Source organism: Fukomys damarensis, unplaced genomic scaffold (assembly GCF_012274545.1).
Source record: "Fukomys damarensis isolate Sample0158 unplaced genomic scaffold, DMR_v1.0_HiC HiC_scaffold_34, whole genome shotgun sequence".
NCBI lineage: Eukaryota > Metazoa > Chordata > Mammalia > Rodentia > Bathyergidae > Fukomys > Fukomys damarensis.
Window position 1 is genome coordinate 11,836,221 of NW_022900946.1, and position 15,969 is coordinate 11,852,189.

Sequence of the window (15,969 nt, forward strand, 5' to 3'; positions counted from 1 at the left end):
TTGACTGTGGACTTATAAAATGCTATATGGTGATATTTTTGGATGTTTAACCAGCTTGAGCTTTATTGAGACTCTCTCTCTGCTAGTGAATTAGAAACTCTCCTTAAACTTTTCTCCAACTTGTTGGGAGTCCATTTGAGAATCCCTTCTAGTGAGATGACCACTCCTCCTTCCAGAAAGTCAGACTAAGACAACTCACAACAACTGCTTTGTCTTACACTAGGAAAAATAGCAATCAGTAACTTGCATTGGTTTTAACAAGGACATTCCTCTCTTTTGCCCTCCTGCTAGGGAGCTAACTCCTCCTCACCCACATTAACATGGGTGCCCAGTGATCCAAACCCCTTCCCTCAATGCTTCTTGGCAGCCTCCTGGCACAACTTTGTTCCCTTGGATTGTTGGGGCCCGACTTTAAGTGAAAACAACTCATTTTTTTATTACAACCAAGTTTGGCCTCAGAACAAACTAGACAATGAATCTCGATGGCTGGAAAATGACACTCTCAATTTTAACATATTGCATGATTTGTGCAACTTTTGTCAATGCAATGACAAATGATCAGAAAGCCCCTGTATACAAGCCTTCTACCTACCCTCTCTCCCCTCCCCCGTTAAACTTGTTCAGACACTCAGGTACTTCTAGCCCAAACTCTGTCCTCTACCCTTTCCAACTCTCACTTTTGATCCAACCAATCATTCACTGCTCATACCTCCCCTACCCTACCTGGCCAGCTCTTCCATCGACTCACACGTTTCTTTACTTCCACCATCTTGTGACCCTTTCTCACCTCCGCCATCTTGTGATCCTTCCTCCTCTCTGCCATCTTGTGTCTCCACCACACACGCACTCTCTCCCTGCTCCTCCAGCCCCTCCCTAACAGGAGAGTGAGGTAACGACCACTTCTCTGCTCACTCTTCCTTCCCCAGCTTCCTCGAAAGAGAAAGGAAAACAAGACTCTGCAAAAAAAAGTAAAATCCTCTCCTGGCTCTGCCTATTTACATATCAACAACTTGTTTGGCAGGCTACATTACCAAGAAATTCCACAGGCCCCATTGTTTTCTACATAAATATTGGAAAATAAAATATAAGGTTTTAAAACAATTCAAAGAAAATGTAATGCTTAAGATCAGAGCTCAAAGACCAAATGGTAGGTTACAGCCCATTGCTGACTACAGATTGGTTGCTCCATAGTAAAATCAGCTGTAATGTCCTGCCAGGCAGGAAAATCTTTAAAAAATAATAATAAATTCTGGCTAAATGACAAATGAACCTTTCATCTTCAACTTAAAATAATGTTTGATTGGTGATGTTTTCCAGATATTTAAATGATGTATTTGAAACATTTCTTTTACATTGCAAATTCTTAAATTGTAGTTATACGATTAATTTGACCTTCCCTCTACTTTCTGCTTACAGATTTCTGACAATAAGTATCACACAAGACCATGCTACTGTTATAAAATGCTTTTACTCCTTCTGATTCTAATTGCAAGAGATCTCAGTTAACTGATCTGCAAAGGTTTTGACTAGTCTTAATTAAAAGAGATGTTATAATTCAATTGGCCAAATATATTTGGGTGCACTCTAGTTTCATAAATTGTCTTATATGTTTGTCTGTGTCTGCCCAAATGTTTATGTTTGTCCAATTGCATTTTTGATAAATGTTATTAAAGGCATGCCTTCCTTTTCTCCTAGGTTGCTGGCTGATCAAAATGATGTCAAAGATTAATTTTGATTGGAATGCATTTTGCTGTTTACATTCAATAACTGAAAGAGTACGTGTGTGTGTGTGTGTATGTATATGTGTATATATATATGGTGGTTACAAATAAATTGTTAATTGCTGCAACCTGGTTTTACAGGTTAAATAAAAAAATTGTCAAGGTAATTAAAATATACCCCCAATAATCACTGCTAAAGATATTGTGATAAAATATTTACATTGGTTATCATCAAAGGGTTGAGTTCTAAATATGTTATTGTGATATGTTTGTATTAGTCATCTTCAAAATATATTTTCTGTGGAAAAATAAGGTGTTATTAAAAAAGATTCTTTTATAGCTAAAACTTGGAAACAGCCCATTTGCCCATCAGTTGGAAACTGGATGAAGAAGATGTGGTTTTTCTATAAAATGGAATATTACTCAGCCATAAAGAACGAGAAAATAGATTCATTCATAGGAAAATGGATACATAGTGAAGATGTACTCCTAAGTGAAATAAATAAGGCACACATGTGTAAATACCGAATAGTCTCTCTGGTGTGAATAATCTGCAATAATACAGAAGATCCTAATAAGATTACTGACATTTAGAAATGGGAAAAAAGGAGCTAAAGGTGTAGGGAAGGTGGGATAGGTAGGGGAAGGGTAATAAGGGAAAAGAAAAAAATGTGAGATAATGAAAAGATGGAAATAAAGTGTTTTTAGATGGGGAGGGGAGGATGGGGTGAAGGGAGGGCAGGGACGAGGGGAAAAAATGAGAACCAAAACATGTCATGTAGAGGTACAAATTCCCAACAATGAATGTAACTGTACTGTATCCCTAAAATGTACCAATAAACTCAATTAAAGCTGAAAACAAACAAACAAACAAAAAGACCCTTTTGGTACTAAGCTACATTACAGGACATAAGGTTTCATATAATTGTAGTAAGCATTATTACTACTTTTCTGTGTACAAAATGTATTCAAGCTTTTTTTACTACACAGGTCTTCCAACACATTGTTTATGGCAATAACCTTTTGATCCAGGTATTTGCCCTTCTCATCTGCTCCACCTACTCATGATCACAGGTACATTTGTAGGCCCATACAATTTCCTTAGATGGCATCCTATCAAAAGGTAATAATTTAAGTAAGTTTCCTGGCTTTTTTGTTTTTAGAGGGAAATAAATACATTTAACAATGGCTATTTTATATTAAGGTACATATCTAAGTTTGTTGTAAAGATAATGTCAGGCTAAAATATTATTATTATTATTATTATTATTATTATTATTATTATTATTATTATGTGTGGCTGCTGATTCCAAGTATTTTCTATTAATATTCTATAGGAAATCAACTGCTAGAACAACCATGATTGATAAAAATAACATCCCTCTAACTATATTTTAGATTCCAGGGTGCTTGCTATCCAGATAAAGTTATGATAGTTAAGCTCCTACTGCACTACTGATGTCACTGATCTCCTCTGGATGTTCAACCAACAAAGCACAGAGACCAACACCAAAAGGTAACTGGGCTAAGAAGACTACCAATATTTTGGGCCTGGTCCTCTAAGGTCATCAAAGATCCAAGCTATGAAGGAACCTTTTCTACAGTACCTTACATCTTTGGTAAGTCACCCAATCTCCTGAGCAGTGAGATTTCTGGACACCAGAGAACAAAAGTAACGTGTGATAAAGGAGGGTCACCAAGTGAAAAAATCTCCCAAGTTTTTTCACTGAAAGCAACTTAGTCAAGCAAGGTCATGACCCACTTTAACAGCTGACACTGACAGAGGAGCTGAAAGGCTTTATGATGGTTCCAAAATAATGCATAAAGAGACTTAACTGACCTTAACAGATAGCAAGAGCTTCATACTGATTAATACAGCTCTCACTTCAACTCGGTCTACCTAGCAGAAAAGAATAACCAAAACTAGTGATAGACTTTTGAGGCCCACCACTATATCTCCCTTTAAAGGGATAGTTCTCCAAGTGGTAAACCAGATAACCCAGTCTCAAAAAAGGCTACAACACCTATTTCATACCACCCTCCACTATCTCCCTGTCAATATCTCAGACTGTTGGATGTTTACGTCCATCCATTTACCTCCAATCATTCACTCCAATTCCCACCCCCCTAGATTTTAACCTGTCTGCTTCAAATACTAGCAATTTATCCACAGTTCTGGGACCCTTTGCTACAGGTCTCCCCTTCCCTACACAAACCACTAACCTGACATGCACGGGGCAAAATAACAACATCACTTGCCTTGCTTCTCCCTCTTTCTCTCAGCAGAGCACCCTGTCTGCCTGTCCAATGGCCTAAACTTCATATGTAGCCAGGAGGCATTCCGGTGCCTCAACTGATCTGAAATTTTCTGTTACATAGCATTTCTCAGCCCTCCCTTGACAATCTATACAGAATCCCACATGTTTGAAAGGATCCTCTCATGGTCAAAGGTCAACAAGAGGATGGTCCCCATCCTGGTCCACTTCTTGATGGAAGCAGGCATGGCAATGGGTATAGCATGTATCTCTACCTCTACACATTTCTATCAGGCATTATCAATAGAGATGTCAGAAGACGTGGACAAAATAAGCCAATCCCTAAACACAGTCCAGTACCAGATTAATTCCCTAGCAGCTGTCATCCTCCAAAATAGATGTTTCTACAACATGCTAACAGCAGCCCAAGGGGGAACGTGCCAGGCTCTAGGCAAAGAGTGCTATTTTGTTAACCAATCAGGCATAGTGAAGGCAAAGGTTAAAGAGTTACAATTCATCAAAAACCTTAAGAAACAATAGGGTACATGAGGAACGACCCAAGACTACTCCTGGCTCCAACAGATCATGCCATGGCTACTTCCCCTATTGGGCCCGCTGACCTGCGTGTGTCTTCTGGCCATGGCAGGCCTGTGTCTGTTTTGCTGTTTTCAAATTTTCTTGCAGGAATGCAAGACAGTCTGATACCAATCAGACAGACACTGGACTTGTCATGATGGGGTATAAGCCACTGGGGCAGAGGGAAGAAGCCCCCACCTACTACTGCCCCCACCAGATCCAGATTTAGCCCCAACTTTTGCACGTTTGTCAGCTTGAAGAAGCTCCAGAAGACGAGATCTTCATCCAATAACCATGAAACAAAAGTCTGGAATGTTAGATTTCCCTCGCCTTAAGATGGCTGCTATATAAAAATAGCTTTTTTCCCATAATGCTCTGCTTCTCACCTAAAAAATATGGCTTCTCCCACTAAAGGACAGCCTTATTCTTCCCATTGTACCTCTTTTCCCACCAATGGAGATGCCCCTCCTAGTGATAGCACAAGCTCCCCCAATCCCTAGATAAACCCCAGCTCCTATAAGCCCCCACCCAAGTCCTATAAGAAGTTCTCCCTATCTCAGCCATATTGCTCTCTCCTTTGATCAGAGGTGGCCCAGCAGATTGTCCCTACAATAAAGGTTTGTAGTGGTTCTGGTCTGGAAACAAACAACAACAATAAAAAAAGTCTATCTTCTGGGCTTGAAGGTAGATTTTAAATACACACCAGAAGATACCAGCCCTGGGCACAGTTAGATCAACAGCAGTGACCACCAGGGGGTGACTTGCATGGGACTATCAGACAATGCAAAGACTCCTAAAAGCATTTCCTACCCTGGAAGACACGGCCTCTTCAAAAGTGAATCACCAGTCTGCACTCCCACCAACAATGGGGAAGGGTTCCTTTCTCCCCACAACCCCAACATTTGTTATTGTTTGATTTCTTGATAGCAGCCATTCTTTGTGGGGTGAGGAGGAATCTCTGTTGTTTTCATCTGCATCTCTCGAATGACCAGTGATGTGGAACATTTTTTCATATATTTACTTGCTGCTTTTACTTCTTTGTCTCAGAAATGTCTGTTCACTTCAGATGCCCATTTTTTAATCGGGTCCTTATGTTTGGGGGGTCTGACTGTTTTGAGTTATTTATACCTTCTAGATAATAGTCCTTTCTCTGAGGAGCAGCTGGTGAAAATTTTTTCCCACATTGCAGGTTGTCTCTTCGTTCTGTTGATGGTTTCTTTTGCAGTGCAGACACTTTTTAATAGGATGAGAACCCAGTTGTTGATTCTTTCTGCTAGCTCCCCTGCTACTGAGGATTTGTTCATAAAGTCTTTTCCTATGCCAATATCTTCAAGAGTTCTGCCAAACTTATCTTCTAGCAAGTTTACTATTTGTTTTAATATTTAAATCTTTAATCCACTTGGATTTTAATTTAGTGCATGGTGAAAGATAAGGGTCTATTTTTTATCTTTGGCAGGTTGAGATCCAGTTTTTCCAACACCATTTATTAAAGAGGCTATCTTTCCTCCAGTGGGGATGGTCAGCTCCTTTGCCAAAGATGACATAGCTGAGTACATCTGGAATTGTTTTTGTGTCTTCCAGTCTGTTCCACTGATCCTCAGGTCTGTTTCTTTGCCAGTACCATGCTGTTTTTATCACAGTGGCTTTGTAGCATAGTTTCAAATTGGGAATTGTTATTCCCACTGCCATGTCTCTGTTGCCTAGGATGGCTTTTGCTATTCTAGGTCTCTTATGGTTCCAAATAAATTTCTGGACTCTTTTTTCTAGTTCTGTGAAATATAGTGTTGGCATTTCAATTGGCATTGCATTGAATCTGTATAGCAGTTTTGGTAGTATGGCCATTTTCACTGTGTTGATTCTTCCTACCCAGAAGCATGGGATATCTTTCCATTTTCTTATATCCTTTTCGATCTCTTTTTTTCAGAGTGCTGTAGTTTTTAGTGTAGAGGTCTTTTGCTTCTTTCGTTAGATTGATTCCTAGATACTTCATTTTTTTTTGGATGCTATTGTGAAAGAAATTGTTTCCCTAATTTCTCTCTCAGTGAGTCTGTTATTTGTGTACAAGAAGGCTATTGATTTTTGGGTGTTCACCTTGCATCCAGCTACTCTGCTAAAAGTGTCAATTAAGTCTAGAAGTCTTTTGGTAGAGTTTTTTTGGGGGGTCTTCAGTGTAGAGTATCAAATCATCAGCAAATAATGACAGTTTAACTTCTTCCTTTCCTGCCTTTATTGCTTTAATTTCTTTCTCTTGTCTAATTGCTATGGCTAATGTTTCCAGAACTATATCGAAGAGGAGTGGTGATAGTGGGCATCCTTGTCTTGTTCCTGATTTTAACATGAAGGCTTTCAGATTTTGGCCATTTAATATGATGTTGGCTGTTGGTTTTTCATAGATAACCTTTATTAAGTTGAGATATAGACCATCTATTCCAATTTTTTGCAGGGTTTTTATCATGAATGTGTTGTGAATTTTGTCAAATGCTTTTTCTGCATCTACTGAGAGGATCATATGGTTTTTCTCCTTGACTTTGTTAATATAGTGTATTACATTTATTGACTTACATATGTTGAACCATCCTTGCATACTTGGAATAAATCTGATTTGGTCAGGATATATGATCTTCTTGATGATCCTCTGTATTCTGTTTGCTAGTATCTTATTAAGTATTTTTGCACCTATATTCATTAAAGAGATTGGCCTATAGTTCTCTTTTTTAGTTGCATCTTTCCCTGGTTTGGGAATCAAAGTGATACTTACTTCCAGGAGTAAATTTGGAAGTACTGCTTCCCTTTCAACTTCATTGAAAAGTCTGAAGAGTAATGGCAGTAGTTCTTCTCTAAATGTCTTATAAAATTCAGCAGTGAACCACTATGGAAATGAAGATGGAGATACTTCAAAGGGCTGGGACTAGAGGTTCTATTTGACCCAGCCATCCCTCTGCTGTGTATCTTTCCAGAAGAATTAAAAGAATCATATCACAGTGATATATGCACACCTATGTTTATAGAGGCACAGTTTGTAATAGTTAAAACTTGGAAATAGCCCATTTGCCCATCAGTTGGAAACTGGAGAAAGAAGAAGTGGTTTTTCTATAAAATGGAATACTACTCAGCCATAAAGAATGAGAAATTAGAGTCATTCATAGGAAAATGGATACATACTAAGGATATATGCCTAAGTGAAATAAATAAGTCACACGTGTAAATACTGAATAGTTTCTCTGGTGTGAAAAACTATAATAGTACATAAGATCCTAATGAGATAACTGACAATGTGAAATAGTAAGAAAAGGGCTAAAGGTGTAGGGAAAGTGGGAAGGGTAGGGGAAAGGCAATAAGGGAAAAACCATGAGAAAATGAAAAAAATGGAAATAAAGTGTTTGTAAATGGGGAGAGGAGGAGGGGATGAAGGGAGGGCAGGGACAAGGGGAAAAAATGAGAACCAAGACCTGTCATGTAAATTTACAAGATCCCAATAATGAATGTAACCGTACTGTATACCTAAAAACGTACCAATAAACTCAATTTAAAAAAGTGAATCAGTCAATGCAAGTAGCATCAAAAAACTTGTATGTGCAGGACTTTGTCCTCACAGCTGCCCCCTCATCCAGTCTCCACAGGATGACCTCTCCTCATCTACTTCTTCATTAATGTTTGATGCTCTCCAAGTGGGCCCCAAGCACATTTGTGCCAGTGGCTATGAAGACCTTCACTGGTTTGCCTTAAGAGAAAAGAGACCTGATGTCAAAAACACTTGCAAAATTTTGAGTTAAATGGAGTTTGCCAGTTTTTGTTACTAGAGAATTTGGGGGGTGAGAGGTCACAGGATTTTGCTGGCTTGATAGCAATGCCGAAATAATACAATAACCGGCACGCACTTAGCACTTTCCTTGTGCTATGTACTTGGACACATATTCTAAACATCACGACTTCTCAATAATTTAGGAGGCAGGTGGTATCACTGTCTGCACTTTTCAAGTCAGAAAATAGGGGCTCAGAGAGGTTGAATGAGTTGTGGAAGGGAACAAGTCAAGTAAATGCTGGAGCCAGAATCAGAATTCAGAAGAATCTGTATCTGGGCCCACCAGACCCAACTTGTTTCTTCCATTTAAAGAAAGTGGCAGGACCATGCAAAGCCCTCCAGCTCTGTTACTGTGCTTCACCTGGTCTCAGGGCCTGCGGGTTAGTAGTCAGCACTACAGAAAAACCAATGACCTCAAAGATAATTGGTCCTGGCCTTTTCTGGACCCCTTTTTTCCCTCTGCAGACAAAGCAAAATAAATAAGGGTGCATTTAGCTGGACATGTGAAGCTAGACTAGTGTGGACAGAAAACAGCTTTCAAAGCCTTTTTTTTTTTCTTTCTGCTTTTGACCTGTCCTGAAATATTTCTAAATGTATCAGACAACTGGCTAATCTAAGGACAGAGATGCAGACTGACTCCAAAGGCTGTCACAGGATCCTAATGGCTTTGTTTTTCACAGGAGAGGAAAAAAAATTTTTATGCCTCTCAAATTAGTAGGTCTGTCATGTTCCAAATTGTGTTTACATTTCTAAAAATGGACTTTGACATGCGAACACTTATTATCTAATGCAAGACCCGACAACCTGTCTCTATCTAGACAGAGACTGGGTAGTCGGGGGATTCTCATTAAACATGTGGATCTAAAGCTCTCTTTCCCACTGTGGGACATTATTTCCTCCCACCCAAGCCCCATCCATGAGCCCAGGTGCTTCCGAACCTCTAGGGCCCGGGTCAAACTCCCTTCTTCAGAACTCAGAGAAACCGCAGAGAAAATGGCTTCGTCTCCCAGAATGATTTCTCTACTGCAGGGATCTGCAAAGTACTATGTGGTCCCCGGATGAGCAAGCAGCAGCATCACTGTGGGGACCCACAGCAACTCAATTCTTGGCGCTCTCCTCGAGGCCTAGTGAAGCTGAAGTTCCTAGGTAGAGCCCAGAAATCTAGTTTTGAACAATCCTCCAGGTGACGCTGGTGTGCTCCCGGGGCTCCGATGTGAGCACCATGAGTCTGTCGGTGGCTCCTCCCCATCACCCCCCCATGCCCTCTGCAGCCTCCCAGTTACGTCTCCACTCCAATTTCCCCCCCGGCCCAGTGCAGGTTACTGCTTGCCTACAAAAGCCTCCGAGTGGGTGCCCCCAATTCCAGCCACTTTCCTGACTCACTCTTCTCTTGGAAGGCAGAATGCTCCTCTGAGAAGGCAAGATGGTCGCGCCAATACCACGCCTGGAATTGAGCTTTGTCTCCTAAACTCCCTCAGCTCCAGGTCACTCATGAGTTCTACCTCCACCTCCTCAGGTCAGCTGCTTTCTTTCTACTACTGAACCCAGGAAAACATAAAGAAGGAAGAATCAGAGGTGCTGCTGGCCTGTCCAGAAAAGAGCTTCTCCCATTGGCCCCTAGTGAAAAGTAGCTTAGCTATTGGACAGTCATGAGTTCGAACTGCAGAGCAACCGTTGAGCAGCTGCTTAAACTTAAGACGTGTAACTTACCCTTCCTCCGCCCTCAAGAACTTGTCTCTCCATGGGAATGGCAATGCTTACACAGTCAAATCACTGGGGAATGAAGTGACACGGATATGAAGGACCAGAACGCTGGCACACAGGAGGGAATGAATTAACTATAGCTACCACTTGGCCTAATCACCCAGCTAGTTACCTCACAGATTCAAGTCTGCTAACTTCTTGTTCTGCTCTTCACCACTCTGCCTAGGAAAGTAGAAAGCAGCATTCTGTTCCCTAGAAGGCTAATCATTCCCCCGACTTTTAGTCAACAACTTGATCATATTTACGTCTCCATCAGAAGTTGTGTCCCTCCCACTAATGTACCCTGTGTTACCCAATTTTGCTTCTGTAACTTTCTGAGAGGGGGAGAAAAAAAAAGGAAAAATTCTTGCATTTCTTACCTGGGATGTTTTCTGCTGGAAGAATTTTCCTTCAAGCAACAAATATTGGGAAGCAAGGGGTAGCACATGGTCCAGCAACTGCCCAGAGCGTAGACAGACCATACTCAGGCACAAATAGACATGTACACACACACACACACACACACACACACACACACACACACACACACACACACCTATACACTGGAACTTAGACTTGCAGACACCACCCAACGCAGACACAAATGTATACTGGGTCATATACAGACACTGGGACTCTCTGTTGCTCCATTATTTAATATTAAATTTGACAACACCTGGACAAAAGAGGCAAAAAAGGCCGTACGGTACCTTTTGGTGACTTAAGTGTCGCCACTGTCCAGTCACCATCAGAATTTCCTAAAAAATAACAATCGAGAGATGCTGATCTGTGTTATCCCCTCTCACCCAGCACTGCCACCCCAGCTGCAACCCTTAAGGGGGCGGCCCTCAGGGGACCCAGGGAACAGAGGGAAGCCGAGTATGAACGGCAACTCTGTGTGCCTGACCGGGAGGCCGGGAAGAAAAACTGTGTTAACACCTAACGCGAGATCAAATGAAGTCCCCTGAAAAAGCTCCGATCGTTTCAGTCATACAACGTAGTGAGAATTCTTAGGCAGTAAATCTGGCTCATAATTTTAACTTGCTACAAAAGAGGAACATGTGAGTTACTTTGATGACTAAACTCGTATAACAAGAGATAAATTTTGACGCTGTTTAATTGCAACCCCCCCACCAAGCGGGGGTAACATATTATTCCAAATGCAAGTTCCAAGTTCAGGTTTGGGACAGATTCCCCTGGCTATGACTGTAAATGCTGGGTGGAATAGGGTTTGGTACCATCGTGCCTAGCATCAAATCCATATTTGAAAAATATTGTTAAACGAATACATGGATCCAATTTTCTCCAAAGGGTCACTCTACCCAAAGTATGGAAATTCCCCTAAACACTGAATGGATCAAGCTTGTTACTTGATAATCCCATAATGAATCATTCATTGCTTTACAGGACAGATGTATGCCTGGAATTTTTGTTACAAATCACTTTCTCCAAATTGAATTCCCTTTCAGATGTACTGAATAAGCCCTAGGAGAATCTCATATTATTAACAGAATCTCACATTGACTGTTTTATAAAATAAAGGCAGATGAGAAGGAACCCATCTATACAACCTCCTTCCCCTGATGTTCCCTCTCTGTAAGACTGGGTTTTATTTAAACCTGGGCCACTCTACACATAATGATCTCTCCACATTACCTGGGGGACTGGCCAGTCAACAAGTCCTACTACTAGCTCCCCTTTCCTTTCTTAGGAATCTCCCTGGAAAGACCAAGTCCTCCACACTGTCTGCACTATTTCCAGAGATGGTTCAGAGGAGGTGCAGGGAACAGTCTGTGATTTGAATGATTATGGAACACGGATCCGGCCCCATTTAAACATTTCCGATTGGCCTCCCGGGCATGCCAAAGGATGTTCAAATTGCCCATTTCCTGTGAATCCGAGGCCTATGCCCTCATCACTAACAACAAAGGGGAAAAATTGGGGTGGCAGGAGAAGAGTGATGAGGTTAAAAGTGAGGGGGATCTGCCTGGGATGACTTGATGCTGCTTCTCCCCCAGAGCCCTGGTCATCTGGAAATAGTGATACAGCTCCCGATCTTTCTGTGCTGGTGAATACAGAGGGACCAATCACTGAGTCACTGACTGCAAGGACATCATCCCACCCCCAAATCAATCCATCATTCTTTGCCTTGAAGGCAGGAGTAACTCCTTTGTCACCTCTGTCCCTAGAACCTAAGACAGGGCATAGCTCTGACAAGGCAGTAACACTTTTCTTCCATAAACCCAATGGCAATAAGGGTCATTAATAAGAAAGTACACGTGCTACCAAACATATACTTAAGTCCCCGCTACATACCCGGTGCCAATAGTGGACTTCAGGCAGATATTTAATTGGGTGAAAATGCTCATGTGAAAGGAGAATGAGCCCATGGTACAGAAAGGAAGGGGAAGGGACTGACTTAAAGTCCTGCAAGTGGCTCTCCCGCTATAACTACTCATTGCCTGGGCAGCACAGGTAAGGGAATGTGAGTGCTTAATCAAGTCTTCCAGCTGCACATTGGGTTGGTTACTCTACAACAAGATGCATTTCTCAATTCTGACCTCAGTGGAAAACGTTTCCAAAATGCGTAAACCCTCGTGGTCGTCTTAGTAAGGAGAGTCAACTGAGCAGCATGGAACCTTTCTTTGATGGATTGTAACATTTACACATCTGGACCTTCGCTGTCCAGGCTACAGATGGAGAATGCGAAGAGATCTGGGCTGACTCTGCTGAGTCCTGAGATTCTCAGAAAAGCAATTTGCTTTTTTTTCTTTTCTTTTCTTCTTGTTTATTTGATCAGATCCCCAGTGTGAGCCAACTTTCATTTATGTCTTTCTTACACTGAAGGGAAGAATACAGATCTAATTCTTTCTCCCTCAGAAATGAAATTTGGGCCACTGCATGTTAATCTACCAGTATATCTTGCAAATTAGAGGAATGATATGACCAACAAATGACTGTGGTCTGGAGAGTTTAGTATGCTTCATAATTTACTACGTGCCAAGGTAAGAACTTTCCCTGCTTATATCATTGGCTTTTCTAAGCCATTAGTGGCATGTTATTATTATCTTCATTTTACAAATAGGGAAAGTGAGACCTGAGGACTAGGTAATTTCTGCAATGACTTGATAATGTCTTAGCTGGGTACTAAACTCAGTCCTGACCAATGTCAGAGGCGGTGCTATGTTTCTGCCTTCTTCCTGACCACGTCAGGCTCTTGATTTGATGCGGTACCTTCCACATGGTAGAGTTCACTGGCCTCACAGATAGGGACAGAAGTGCATACTAGGGACCCCCAAATGGTGTTATATTCCAGGGATACACTGACAACCAGGATCGATCTGGTCCATACGTCCATGGGATCTATAATCAATGGGACACCAGATTCAATGTTTGGAGAATGAATGAATGACAACTCACCCTCAACATCCCTTCTTGTAAAGTTCTACACAGTTTAACCCTGACGTTTCCCTACTGTGTGCTCTTTTACCAACAGTTCGGCAGTGAGCCCCGTGAAAACAAGAGACCATTCTGCAGCCACAAACTCCCAGATCCCTGAAGTTGAAAGAGAAAAGAGCCCTCTGTAACCGCAAGCGAGGGTGACCTCAAACAAGCCAACAAAAATAAAACAATAAAATAGCGTGAGTTTGGGGAGAATGTGTCTCAGGAACATCCATCCAAACTTTAGCACCCCTTCTTCAAATCTTTTTTCTTTTTTCCTGCAGCACTGGCAGGAAACAAGCAAAAATCCATGGGTATTCCAGTAACTACAATGAGTGGAACTGTTTGATTTGAAATTCTAAAATACGAATGGGTTTGGGGCCATGTCGGCCGGCTTGTTTTCCACACAAAGAAGTCAAAGTCCAAGCATGTAGCGACTGGCTCAATGTCTCATACTGAGTAAGGGCACAGAATGAGTCAAGGTGGAGCCTCCGAGTAGGAACCACAGTTTCTGGATTTTAAATTGTACAGAGAAATTTATTCTCTGGAGGTAGTTTTTGAGCTTAGTAGTTAACCCTAGAGGCTAATTCTCCCTTACTCCTTCAAGTTTTTATGAAATGAGACTAGTTATGAGAGGTTGCAAGGCTTTCAAGAGCAAGCCATTTTTCTAAACAACTTCTCTCCTGGGTGGTAATGGCTTCACTAATGAAATGCACTTCATCATTCACTCCATGATCACATTATGCCTTAATAAAGAACCCTCAAAAGAGCATTTATTATGGGATTTGCAGTATGCTGATGCAGGCTGATCCTGGACTCCAGGGTAACCACTAGGTCAAGCCATTTTTACCCTGCTTCAAAACTGGTGCTCCTCTTGCTGGAGGCTCCACAAGGCCATCGGTGACTCAGTTAAAGCACCTGTACACCCTACAGTAATCTGAAAGAAGGATAAAGAGGAGGAGAGAGTTCCATCAACCATCTCCAGGATGGTTTGGACAAGAGAGATGCTTTGCCTTTCTAGAAGATATAAGAATGGTTCCTTCCAAGGCCAGACGTGGTGGTGCACATCTGTAACCCCAGCACTTGAGAGCTGAGGCAGGAGAATCACTGCGAGTTCGAGACCAACCTGGGCTACATGGTGAGTTCCGGGTCAGTCTCAACTACATCGTGAGACCCTGTGTCAAAAAACAAACCAAAACAAAAGCAAAAACAACAACAACAACTACAAAAGAATGCTTCTTTCCAACTAAGCTACTCTTTAATTCATGTCAAAGGCAATCTCCTTCATTCATTCAATAAACATTTCAGGAATCCCAATTTGTGGAACAAAGGGTTACACAAAGAGTGTCAAATATACTTCCACATTGCAAATTTAATTCCAAAGGCTGTGCAGATATTCGTTATCTACCAGAGCCTTGCATAAATCCTGGAAAGTATAAAGGCACCCTGTTGGAATATCTTGCTGCTATTTACCCAAAGAGGTACTGAGTGTTGGGCGTGGGGGACTCTGAGCCTAAGTAGAAGAAATGAGCTGCACAGGATTGTGTGACCAGTCCTGAAAGAAAAAGACATCTGGGCTGATTTTTAAATACCTAAATAGGAATCCAATATAACAGCAGGTGCCATTTATCACTGAACCGCAGGGCTCGGATAGGGAGGCAGGCCACTGAACACTGTGCGAAGTCTTCCACAGTTACACTGCGGTGAAGATGTCTAACTCTCGCTCTCCTAGGCAACAGCTTTCGTCCCTTCCTAGTAATATCTGAATATATTTGAACATGCTTAGGCCGCATATGCTATGCACACATGCAATATAGAAGAGAGGGAATCTGTGGTTTGGGAGCACAGTGAGTCGGGCGTGGAAATAAAGCATGAAACGTGAGTAACTGCAAGAGAAGGTCACACAAGTCTCCGAATTTAGAAAAGCCTGTGTCCATCTGCACAACCTGTGACCTTGCTGTTATAAGTTTGGCTCAATCCCTCTTTCAGTGACTCCATCTGGAAGTCCTAGGAGATGGGGAACAAGAGCTCCTTCTCATCACCGAGTCTGTGCCTGGCCCGATGGGAGGCACCAGCACTCTTGCCTCATGAATCTGATATTCACAGCCCACAAGCACATTAGGCACAAGGAGGTAGTACCTGTGCTCCAGGTCAATTGCAAAGCACTTGGAAGAGGGAGCTCAGAGCAAGCACTTGCAATGGGCCTTGGTTTTCTTGGATGCCAGACTGATAGGGTGGTTTAAATCAATGGCTCCCGGCCCTGCTCCACTTTGGAAGCATCTAGTAAGACTGCTCAGTTTTGAATCCCTTCCTCAAGCAGTTCAGTTAAAATCTCTAGTGTGGGGCTGGGGCACACATATATTTGATCTATTTTGCAGGTGTTTCTAGTAATTTAAATCCACAAGTTAGAGATACCCACTTGGGAAAACAG

The 15,969-nt window shown here is 41.8% G+C and overlaps 1 protein-coding gene across 1 annotated transcript in view; it reads right to left on the bottom strand.

Annotated features, from left to right (window-relative positions):
• Nucleotides 1-15,969, bottom strand: part of Shisa9 (shisa family member 9) — a gene marked incomplete at its 5' end in the record, with an annotated part of 279,052 nt that overhangs the window by 17,252 nt on the left and 245,831 nt on the right. The window contains one exon of the mRNA XM_033758741.1: nucleotides 10,808-10,855. Coding sequence (XP_033614632.1) covers nucleotides 10,808-10,855 — 48 coding nt within the window. The remainder of the gene's footprint in view (nucleotides 1-10,807; nucleotides 10,856-15,969) is intronic.